The sequence below is a fragment of the Salvelinus namaycush genome, chromosome 3 (genome assembly GCF_016432855.1).
Source record: "Salvelinus namaycush isolate Seneca chromosome 3, SaNama_1.0, whole genome shotgun sequence".
NCBI classification, from domain to species: Eukaryota; Metazoa; Chordata; class Actinopteri; order Salmoniformes; family Salmonidae; genus Salvelinus; species Salvelinus namaycush.
This window is the reverse complement of record NC_052309.1, coordinates 3,461,908-3,474,047: the sequence shown is the minus strand read 5'-3', so window position 1 is coordinate 3,474,047 and position 12,140 is coordinate 3,461,908. Positions and strand designations below refer to the sequence as shown.

At 43.1% G+C, this 12,140-nt stretch overlaps 1 protein-coding gene across 1 annotated transcript in view; it reads right to left on the bottom strand.

Moving 5' to 3' along the window:
- Positions 1-12,140, bottom strand: part of LOC120044752 (phospholipid-transporting ATPase IC-like) — a 39,768-nt gene that overhangs the window by 12,865 nt on the left and 14,763 nt on the right. Inside the window, 7 exon segments of the mRNA XM_038989430.1 lie at positions 1-18; positions 1,953-2,117; positions 2,402-2,514; positions 2,774-2,962; positions 3,603-3,800; positions 4,360-4,568; positions 5,398-5,588. The exon segment at positions 1-18 is cut by the window's left edge and continues 94 nt beyond it. Of these exon segments, the coding sequence (XP_038845358.1) occupies positions 1-18; positions 1,953-2,117; positions 2,402-2,514; positions 2,774-2,962; positions 3,603-3,800; positions 4,360-4,568; positions 5,398-5,588 (1,083 nt within the window).

Genomic DNA, 12,140 nt, shown 5'->3' with positions numbered 1-12,140 from the left:
GGCAGTCGCTCCGATCATCTGCCGATTAGGACAAAACAAAGCAAACATGTCTCCTTTAAGAGTAGAAGGAAGTTTTGGGCGAGCCAAAGCTCTGAACAGCATGTATGTAAAAATTAACTATTGGAACTTGTAGAACATAGTGCATTCGGAAAGTATTCAGACTTCTCCCACATTTTATTACGCTACGCCTTATTCTAAAATATATTTTAAAAATAAAACTCACTCTAGACACGAAACCCCATAACGACAAAGCAGAAACTGGCTTCGATTTTTCTGCTAATTTATAAAAAATAAACTGAAATACCTTATTTAGATAAGTATTCAGAAACTTTGCTATGAGACTCAATATTTAGCTTAGGTGCATCCTGTTTCCATTTATCATCCTTAAGATGTTCCTACAACTTGATTGGAGTCCACCTGTGGTAAATGCAATTGATTGGACATGATTTGGCAAGGCACACATCTGTCATTATAAGGTCCCACAATTGACAGTGCATGTCTGAGCAAAAACCAAGCTATGAGGTTGCAGGAATTGTCCGATTGTGTCGAGGCACAGATCTGGGGAAGGGTAGCAAAACAATTCTACAGCATTGAAGGTCCCCAAGAACACAGTGGCATCCATCATTCTTAAATGGAAGATGATTGGAAACACCAAGACTCTTCCTAGAGCTGGCCGGGGGAGAAGGTCCTTGATCAGGGAGGTGAAGGGGATGTTTTTCAGGGACTGGGAGACTAGTCAGGATCAAGGGAAAGATGAACGGATAAAAGAACAGAGAGATCCTTGATCCAGAGCGTTCATGACCTCAGACTGGGGCAAAGGTTCACCTTCCAACAGAACAACGACCCTAAGCACACAGTAAGACAGTCTCTGAATGTCCTCGAGTGGCCCTGCCAGAGCCCGATCGAACATCTGGAGACCTGAAAATAGCTGTACAGCGACACTCCCAAACCAATCTAACAGAGCTTGAGAGGATCTACAGAGACAAAATGGGAGAAACTCCACAAATACAGGTGTGCCAAGCTTGTAGCGTCATACCCAAGAAGACTCAAGGATGTAATCACTGCCCAAGGTGCTTCAACAAAGTACTGAGTAAAGGGTCTGAGAATACTTATGTAAATGTCAGTTTTTTAAAATTCTGAATAAATTTGTCATTTTGGGGTACTGTGTATAGATTGATGAGGGGGGGGGGGGGGGGGGAAACGATGTAATCCATTTTAGAATAAGGCTGTAATGTAACAAAATGTGGAAAAAGTCAAGGATTCTGAATGCACTGTATTCTACTGCCCAAAAATATATTACATATATTTCAGTGAATCAGTCCTTTAACTTCTTCAGGATTGGTGGGTGCCCTGCAGGACGGGTGAGCTAACGTAGGCTAATGCGATTAGCATGAGGTTGTAAGTAACAAGAACATTTCCCAGGACATAGACATATCTGATATGGGCAGAAAGCTTAAATTCTTGTTAATCTAACTGCACTGTCCAATTTACAGTAGCTATTACAGTGAAAGAATACCATGCTATTGTTTGAGGAGAGTGCACAGTTTTGAACATGAAACGTTATTAATCAACAAATTAGGCATATTTGGGCAGTCTTGATACAATATTTTGAACAGAAATGCAACGGTTCATTGGATCAGACTAAACCTTTGCACATACACTGCTGCCATCTAGTGGCCAATATCTAAATTGCACCTGGGATGGAATAATACATTATGGCTTTTCTCTTGCATTTCAAAGATGGTACAAAAAAACTTTATTTTATTTTCTTTGTATTATCTTTTACCAGATCTAATGTGTGATATTCTCCTAGATTCCTTTCACATTTCTACAAACTTCAACTACAAACTTTTTGGGAAAAAAGGGACGATCCTTAAGGAGGTTAAATAGGCCCTAGATTTAATTGACAATTTTGTTTAGCATGTTCTCATTATGTGTGATGAGCGTCCTACCATGAGGTTGCTCTCGATTTGTTCATACACTCGATCTAGAGCAGCCTCCCTGTTGCCCATAGTAACACTGGCAGCCTTGTGCTTCTTAGCCCAGGCGTCAAACTCCTGCTTACTGATATCCTTGTAGCACAGACACAAGGTCCGGAGAGTCTCGTTGGCAAAGATCTACAACGGAAGAGAAGGCTTTGGTTTAGGTTTATTTGAACATCATAGCACATATGGAATTACTGGAATGAGAACCAATGAATAAACAGGGGGATATTTTCACCATTCTGGAACTACTAGAGCCAAGATTCATTCAATAAGTGACCAACCAAAAAGGGAAAGTCCAGAATGTCCTAGCTCAAAATACAACCACACACATGCTTCATAGCCTGGCCCCCTACTACTCTACATAGACTGAAACCCATCCATTACATCCAGCCTATCAAAAGACACCAGTGCCTTACGTCTAGAGCAGTCTGGGTCACTTCCTTGTGTTTGGATTTAGGAGAGAGGCGTTCGTAGATGACCGTGTCTGCTCCTTTGCAGTACAAACGGATCCGACCGTCAGGGAACCTCACTGTCAGAGAGAGAGAGAGGAGACTGCATGTTAGGGAGATGGTCACAGTGAAAAGGCTAGTATTACAACATTTCAGAAGCGTTGCCAAAGTTCCCATAAATCTAGGCCGGTTAGAAGATTTCCAAATCATCAAGGAATAAGCAGGGAGGGAATTCTCCAACTCGGAATTCCAATAAAGCTCGGAACTTTGCGAAAATTCCCAGAACTTTTACAACCCTAGAGGGGACACCATGATCACAGTCTTAAAATATTCACTCACGGATGATGGACATGCGTTTACGGTCGCTGTTAAAGTCGAGCAGGGCCAGCATCTCGTAGGTCATCTCCTGGTCCATCTCGCTGATGGTGATGGTGTCCTGGGTACGGGACAGGAACACAAAACCAAAGTTCCTAGCAGCTGTCACCAGAGCCCCCTCGTCAGGAGAGGCTGCCTGGTACACCAACTCATCTGAGGATTGAGGACAACAGACACATCAAGACATACAAACTCTGTGGCCAGAGGTTTATGTCACACCTTTATTGTAGACTATTCATCGGTGTCCATGGTACTCTAAACTAAAACTACCTGGGCTGGTTTCCCAGACAAAGATAAAAGCTCGGTTCTGGACTAAGAAGGATTTTCTAATGAAGATTCTCCATCAAGTTCAGAACCAGGCTTTTTCTTTTAGGTGTCCAGGAAAACAGTCTATTACATTATAAGAATTGGTTTCTGAACTTTGACCTCTAGCATTACTATAATACAGGTTGCTCACCCTCTCTCTGTTCTGTATGTACTAACTAGAGGACTTTAAAAGCCAAATGTGCTTGTAGGCCACATCCACTCTGGAGCCAAATCTCCATGGTACTCTGAATACACATCCACTCTGGGGCCAAATCTCCATGGTACTCTGAATACACATCCACTCTGGGGCCAAATCTCCATGGTACTCTGAAGGAAGGCTACCTAGTCTTCCTAGGTGTGTTCAATTAACAGGACTAATCACATACTGTATATGTGTGATCAGTGATTTCTGAACTGACCAATCAATAAATAAATAAAATCATCCAATGATTGATTGATCTCTCTCATCACTACACAGGTTCCTCACCTTCTTTCTGTTCCACCATGACAGTGTGACACAGAGACAGCAGCTTGAAGAACTCCAGGGTGTCTTTGTCCTTCTTGGACCGGATGCAGGCCACCAGGGAATGATCCAGGTACTCAAACTTCCTGTCTGCGTACTTGTTCCAGGTAAAGTCCACTGGCTGTGAAGTAGCGAGGGAAAGAAATGAGCATCAAGACAATGCTATAGATGAAGCACTGTATGTGTCAAATCTGAATAAAATACTGTTTCAGTAAAAAAAAAAAATGTACCTTTCCACGATCCAGAGGTACACCCTCAACATTAGCAGGGTCACCTGTCAAATGAAAAGACATGAATAAATCACGTCATAACACAAGCTTCTAAACGATGTTTACAGGTGATATCTGTTACATTCAAAACACTGCAGAGTGGACCAGGATGTCCATTCAAGCAATACTTGGAGGTACCAGACCTTAAAAATTGTAATTTGGCAATGACAACAAATAAAATGAAATGTTATTGGTCACATACTTCACCATCTGCTAAATATGTGTAAGCGTCCATGCTGAATATTGTTCAGATATTTTTTAACTAGTTCGGTTCCAATAAAAAAATGTGTCAATGTTGACATCCTTACAAAATAATTCATAAAATTGTACTTTTTGTACTGCAGGTGTAGTGAAATGACAACGACCTCGACAACGACCTTGACAACGACAGCACAAACAGATCTGGGAACACCAATCAACACTCTAGCCAGGATATAACAAATGAGTCTTACCAAAGGTACGTCCAGCGATGGTGCACTTCTTGAAGGCCATGATGTTTTGCGTGAGGGTACCGGTCTTGTCTGAGAAGATGTATTCGATCTGACCCAGTTGCTCGTTGAGGGTGGTGGTGCGGGCCTTGGCTGGGGTGTCTTTCTCCTGGTAGTACATCTGAAGGTCCCAGTTGATGAATTTGGACTGGCCCAAACGAATCACCTCCACACTGGAGAGGAAATTGGAAATATATTTCACCTTTATTTTATACACGGAAAGACCCTAGATTAGAAACCTATTTTGGAAGTGGGGACCTGAAATACTCTCATTATGACTCAATTCAGTATTCTATTATTATTATTACCTCAGGTACACAGGTACATGGGTGTTAGGATACTAGGGACTAGGAGATAATACGGCCGTTCAGAGAATACTAGGAGATAATACGACAGTTCAGAGGACACTAGGAGATAATACGACAGTTCAGAGGATACTAGGAGATAATTCAACAGTTCAGAGGATACTAGGAGATAATACGACAGTTCAGAGGATACTAGGAGATAATTCGACAGTTCAGAGGATACTAGGAGATAATACGACAGTTCAGAGGATACTAGGAGATAATTCAACAGTTCAGAGGATACTAGGAGATAATACGACAGTTCAGAGGATACTAGGAGATAATTCGACAGTTCAGAGGATACTAGGAGATAATACGACAGTTCAGAGGATACTAGGAGATAATTCAACCGTTCAGAGGATACTAGGAGATAATATGACAGTTCTGAGTCTTTGACTAAATAAAGCCCTCTAAAAGCAGGTGGTAGACGGTACAAAAGAGCTTGGTCGTGTGCAATAGGTAGAAAACGTTTTGAAACAGAATAAAAACAGGGAAGTTCTACACAAACTTTCCCATAAAAACACAGATTTGCTACGATGTGCCCTACAGAACACAACCCTTGCTTGTGTTTAAGAGTGACTCGCCCAGGGAAATATAATTATTAGAACGGGTACCCCATTCAAGTCAAATGAGTCTGTGATTCTATTTCTATACTCACCTGACGTAGAGGGAGATGGGAACCATGGTGTTGAGCACGATGATGTACCCCCAGAAGCTGAGGAAACCTCTGTAAGAAGCAGTCTGGTCCTTACCGTCATTCAGATACCAGGCCTTGCTGCCTACTTCCTCATACCAGAAGGTGTTTCCGATGGCCAGGCCAGCACACAACAGGACCAGGATTACAAAGATCTGGAGAGGAGAAGAGGGAGAAGAAATTAAAATCAGTTTTTCAATAGTTTCCATACTATCTTAAAACTGCATCTCTGTTTTCACGAGCCTTCATCTCATCTCAAGCTTGTATTTGTATTTATTATGGACCCCCATTAGTTCCTGCCAAGGCAGCAGCTACTCTTCCTGGGGTTTATTATGGAACCACATTAGTTCCTGCCAAGGCAGCAGCAACTCTTCCTGGGGTTTATTATGGATCCACATTAGTTCCTCCCAATGCAGCAGCAACTCTTCCTGGGGTCCAGTAATTTTTAAACATTAAAATACATTTTACAACAGATTTCACAATGCATTAAGTGTGCGCCCTCAGGCCACAACACAATCCAGGTGTATTTGTCTATAGTGTGTATGTTGTCTGTGTGTATACCTGCGTGTGTGTCTTCACAGTCCTCGCTGTTCCATAAGGTGTATTTTTATCTGTTTTTTTAAATCAGATTCTACTGCTGCATCAGTTACCTGACGTGGAATAGAGTTCCATGTAGTCATGGCTCTATGTAGTACTGTGCGCCTCCCATAGTCTGTTCTGGACTTGGAGACTGTGAAGAAACCTCTGGTGGCATGTCTTGTGTCCGAGCTGTGTGCTAGTAGTTCAAAAACAGACACCTCGGTGTATTCAACAAGTCAAACATTCATACAAAAACCAAGTAGTGATGAAGTCGATCTCTCCTCCACTTTGATCCATAAGAAAATGACATGATCAATGTTAGCTCTACGTGTTCTGGGCCAGTTGTAATTTTCCAAAGTACCTCTGTGGCACCTGACCACACAACTGGGGAGTAGTCCAGGTGCGACAAAACTAGGGCCTGTAGGACCTGCCTTGTTAAGATTGTCTTTAAGGCAGAACAGCCACCTCCACTGCATCGCAGTGTTGCAGCCTCACTGCAGCCTGGGGTTCGATCCCAGGCTGTGTCACAACCGGCCGTGACCAGGAGTCCCATACGGCGGCGCACAATTGGCCCAGCGTCATCCGGGTGAGGAGAGAGTTTGGTCGGGGGGGGGGGGGGGGGGGGGGTGTCCTTGGCTCATTGTGCACTAGCGACTCCTTGTGGCGGGTCGGGCGCCTGCAGGCTGACTTTGGTCGTCAGGTGAACGGTGCAGCTGGCTTCCGGCTTAAGCGAGCGGGTGTCTAGCAGTGTGGCTTGGCGGGTCATGTTTCAGCATGACTCGTCTTTTCGCCTCACCTGAGCCCGTTGGGGAGTTGCAGTGATGAGACAAGATCATAAAATCACGCAATTGGGTCCAAAAGGGTGTTAAAAAATATATATATATTTTTTAAATAAGGCAGACCTCTCCCCGTCCTCCCCATGTTGCTTTTGGGGAGGACGGGCTTGTGGTAATGGCTGGAGTGGAATGAATGGAATGGTATTAAATATGTCAAACACATGGTTTCCATGGTTTCCAGGTGTTTGATGCCATTCCATTTGCTCCGTTCCAGACATTATTATGAGCCGTCCTCCCCTCAGAAACCGCCACCGGTTATGACAGTAACAGTTTACAATCCAGGGTTACTCCAAGCAGTTTAGTCTCCTCAACTAGCTCAATTTCCACATTATTCATGTCAAGACTTAGTTGAGGTTTAGTGAATGACTTGCTCCAAATAAAATGCTTTTAGTTTTAGAAAATATTTAGGACTTAATTGATTTCTTGCCACACACTCTAAAACCTGACTGCGGCTCATTGTTAAGTGTTAGAGTGATTGCTGTGGTAGCTGACGTGTATAGTGTTGAGTCGTCCACATACATAGAAACACAGGCTTTACTCAGAGCCAGGTCATTAGACAGCTGCCCTGGGGAATTCCTGATTCTACCTGGATTATGTTGGAGAGCACCCTCTGTGTTAGACAGGTAACTCTTCATAATATAGCAGGCGCTGTAAAGTCATAACATATACGTTTCTTCCAGCAGCAGACTATGACAATGTCAAAAGCTGCACTGAAGGCTAACAAAAGAGCCACCAATCTTTTTATGATCAATTTCTCACAATCAATCATCAGTGATTTGTGTAAGTGCATGTTGAATACCCTTCCCTATAAGCGTGCTGAAAGTATTAACTTATTTACTGTAAAATAGCATTTTATCTGCATTGTAAAAAGTTTACTAAGGGTTGGTAACAGGCTAACTGGTTGGCTATTTGAGCAAGTAAAGGGTGTTTTACTATTCTTGGGTAGTGGAACAACTTTTGCTTCCCTCCAGTCCTGAGGGAACACACTTCCTGTAGGCTTAGATTAAAAGAGATGGCAAATAGGTGTGGCATTATTATCCGCCATCATCCTCAGTAATTTTCCATCCAAGTCGTCAGACCCAGGTGGCTTGTCATTGTTGCTAGACAACAAAATGGCAATGCTTGTCTTTCATAAATTGGTCAGTTATACTTGGATGTGTAGCGTTAGTGTTTGTTGCTGGCATGTCATGCTAAAGTTGGCTAATCTTGTCAATGAAAAAAAAATTAAGTAGTATGCAATATCAGTGGCTTTTGTGATGAATGAGCCATCTGATTCAATGAATGATGGAGCTGAGTTTGCCTTGTTGCCCAAAATGTAATTTAAGGTGCTAATGTTTTTTTACTATCATTCATTATATAATTTCTCTTTTTTTCATAGTATAGTTTCTTATTTTTTGTTCTCAGTCATTTTCTTAATGCTTATTAGTAACTGGAGTAAGACATTTCATAAATGTGTCAAGTGAAGCGTCTGTTTGCTCCTGATTACACACACCAGACTAGCAAATAAACTTTACATCAACATAGGAATCACTACAAAACCTCTTGTAAGACCTCTTAGTATCAACATAATGTGTGAAATGCTTGATAATGTATGTCATATCGACAGAGGTATATTTTCTGGGTGACCTAAATATTGACTGGTTTTCATCAATCTGCCCACTCAAGAAAAAGCTTCAAACTGTAACCAGTGCCTGCAACCTGGTTCAGGTTATCAGTCAACCTACCAGGGTAGTTACAAATAGCACAGGAATTAAATCAACATGTATTGATCACATCTTTACTAATGCTACAGAAATCTGCTGTAAAGCAGTATCCAAATCCATCGGATGTAATGATCACATTATGGAAGCCAATGAATTTGGGAAGTATTCAGACCCCTTCTCTTTTTTCATGTTACAGCCTAATTCTAAATGGATTAAATAAAACAAATTCCTCAATCTACACACAATACCCCATAATGACAAAATGAAAATATTTGCACATTTATATAAAATTAAAATCCCAAATATCTTATTTACATAGGTATTCAGACCTTTTTGCTTTGAGACAAAATAAATTGAGCTCAGGTGCATCCTGTTTCCATTGATCATCCTTGACATGTTTCTACAACTTGGGAGTCCACTTGTGGTAAATTCAATTGAAAAGGCACACACCTGTTTATATAGGTTCCCAAAGGTGGACTCCTGGAAACCAAGCCATGAGGTCGAAGGAATTGTCTGTAAAGCTCCGAGACAGGATTGCGTCGAGGCACAGATCGGGGAAAGGTACCAAAAAATGTCTGCAGCATTGAAGGTCCCCAAGAACACAGTAGCTTCCATCATTATTACATGGAAGAAGATTGGAAACACCAATACTCTTCCTAGAGCTGTCCGCCCAGCCAAACTGAGCAATCGGGAGAGAAGGGCATTGGGCAGTGAGGTGACCAAGAACCCGATGGTCACTACCAGAGCTCCAGCAGGGACTGAGAGACTAGTCAGGATCGAGGGAAAGATGAATGGAGCAAAGTACAGAGAGATCCTTGATGAAAACCTGCTCCAGAGCGCTCAGGACCTCAGACTGGGGCGAAGGTTCACCTTCCAACAGGACAACAACCTTAAACACACAGCCAAGACAACGCAGGTGTGGCTTCGGGGACAAATCTCTGAATGTCCTTGAATGGCCCAGCCAGATCCCAGACTTGAACCTGATCAAACATCTCTGGAGAGACCTGAAAATAGCTTTGCAGCGACGCTCCCCATCAAACCTGACAGAGCTTGAGAGGATCTGCAGAGAAGAATTGGAGAAACTCCACAAATACAGGTGTGCCAAGCTTATAGCTTCATACCATTTTAGAATAAGGCTGTAATGTAACAAAATGTGGGACAAAGTGAAGGGGTCTGAATACTTCACGAATGCACTGTATCTAGGGAAAACCGAAGCTCCAAAGGCTGGACCTAATATTGTGTACTGACTGTTAGCACTTGGTGGTCTATAGCAGCTTCCTACAAGAATGGGCTTTAGGTGAGGCAGATGAACCTGTAGCCACATTCAATTCAACAGTATTTGACATTTGAAATCTAAGCTTTACTGTATATTCTGTAGATGTTATAACCATGTATTGCTACCACTATAATCAAAAGGTATTGTCTAAGTGAGTTTGAGATATTATGTAAATAGTATGTGATTGTTATCAATTTCGTGAACCTTGTTTTCTTAGGCTATATATGTTAATGTGGGGTAATTTTAGTACTAGTACTTACTTTATTACTTCTGGGTGTCTTGATTGTTTTACTGAGCAGCTTATCAGAGGTAGACATGACAGAGATATTTATGACTTCCTACTAGGGCAAACCGCCTCAGTGCCAACAGTATAACTCTGGTTCATTGACAGATGATTACTGCATACAACAGCTATAGGATCGACAGAGTCATTCCTTGGGAGTTATAGCGTAGCCTAGTGGTTAGAGCGTTGGACTAGTAACCGAGAGGTTGCAAGATCAAATCCCCGAGCGGACAAGGTACAAATCTGTTGTTCTGCCCCTGAACAAGGCAGTTAACCCACTGTTCCTAGGCCGTCATTGAAAATAAGAATTTGTTTTTAACCGACATGCCAAGTTAAATACATTTTTAAAAACATACACTATAACTCCTGGGACAATGTACATTTTCTGCAGCACTACGACAAACTCAGCGACACCATAATAGTGATTATCTGAGCAGGGCTTGGGTCATTGATAAGTCATTGTCTCAACGCAGCCTTGAAATCTGTGGATAGAGTCCAGGAGCCAAGATGATTTGGACGGACTCCGTCGTTCTTGTAAGACCATCTTTTTGTTTCCAGAAGGTGTCAAAGTTAATTATAAAAGTTATGCCAACAGAGCTACAGTACCCTTTTTGCCATATGTGCAATGCCAGTAGCCTGCATTGGTACCGGGCCTGAAATAAATCAGCCGCTATTTGGAATCTTTCAGAACTAGAATCAGGTCTTTAAAAATCTATTTTCAGCAGTTCCGAGCTAGCCCTCAATGTCATTTGACCCCACATGGACTACGACAGCGTTATCCCCAGGCATCCATCGTAGAACGGTAGGAAACAGTCTTAATGTTCTGTACTCGTTCTCCAGGACAGCACAGGAGTTTTGCCCCAGGAACCGAGATGTTTCTCACCAAAGAGCTGTTTAAAGTCTGTGTCCAGTCCGGGCTTCCCATCGCCAAGGAGGCCCCCCATTACCAGATGCCGCTGCTTTCGACTTACACGACAAGTGACATAACTCCATGGCTGGTTGATAGGATCAAGAACAACAACATCCAACCTAGTCATCTAGAAGCAGCATACAGTCCGTACGATGGACGCCCATTCTCCAGGGAAGAGGGAGAAACCTTCGGGGAGGGATCTCCCTGCCAAAGCTGTGGAGAGCCAACGCGCCGACACTTCCACCAGGCCAGAGTGGCGCCCAGCTACTGGAGTAGATGAAAAAGTAGGCGGGCGTGGATTCCCCCCCGGGAGCTTGAGGAGGATTCCCCCCCCCCCCCCCGGGAGCTTGAGGAGGATCCCCCCCCCCCCCCCCCGGGAGCTTGAGGAGGATTCCCCCCCCCCCGGGAGCTTGAGGAGGATTCCCCCCCCCCGGGAGCTTGAGGAGGATTCCCCCCAAGGAGCTTGAGGAGGATTCCCCCCAAGGAGCTTGAGGAGGATTCCCCCCCGGGAGCTTTGGTAAATTCGCTACTTGTTTGCTAAGAGTAGCCACATTGCTACATTGAAAGCCTGGGCGGTCCACATTGTCCCGGAATAGAGCAAAAATAAACACAGCTCCTGCAGCGTTGAAAATGTTCAATAGCAACCTCCATTTGAGACTGCCGGCCAGCTAAGCTAGCTGGTCTTCAGTGTCTTGGTATTTTATTAGGAATCCCCATTAGCGGTTGCAAAAGCAGCAGCTACTCTTCCTGGGGTCCACACAAAACACAAAACAGAATGACATAATACAGAACATCAATAGACAAGAACAGCTCAAAGACAGAACTACATACATTATTTGTTTAAAGGCACATGTAGCCTACATATCAATGCATACACACAAACTATCTAGGTCTCTCTCCTTACAGGGAATTCTGAACTAAGTGAACAAAAATAGCCTACACAAATATCAAAATCAGAAAAGCAGAAATACAGTATGTGTCCTCGTTTAAATCATCTCACAGCGGTGAGCACAAAAGCAGTGTCTTTTTGCTCGTACTGTTGGTAGCAGCATCGGCTAACCATGGTAGCTACACAACACCGTTCCAACCAGGTCAGATTACAGGGGGGGGGGGGGGGCAA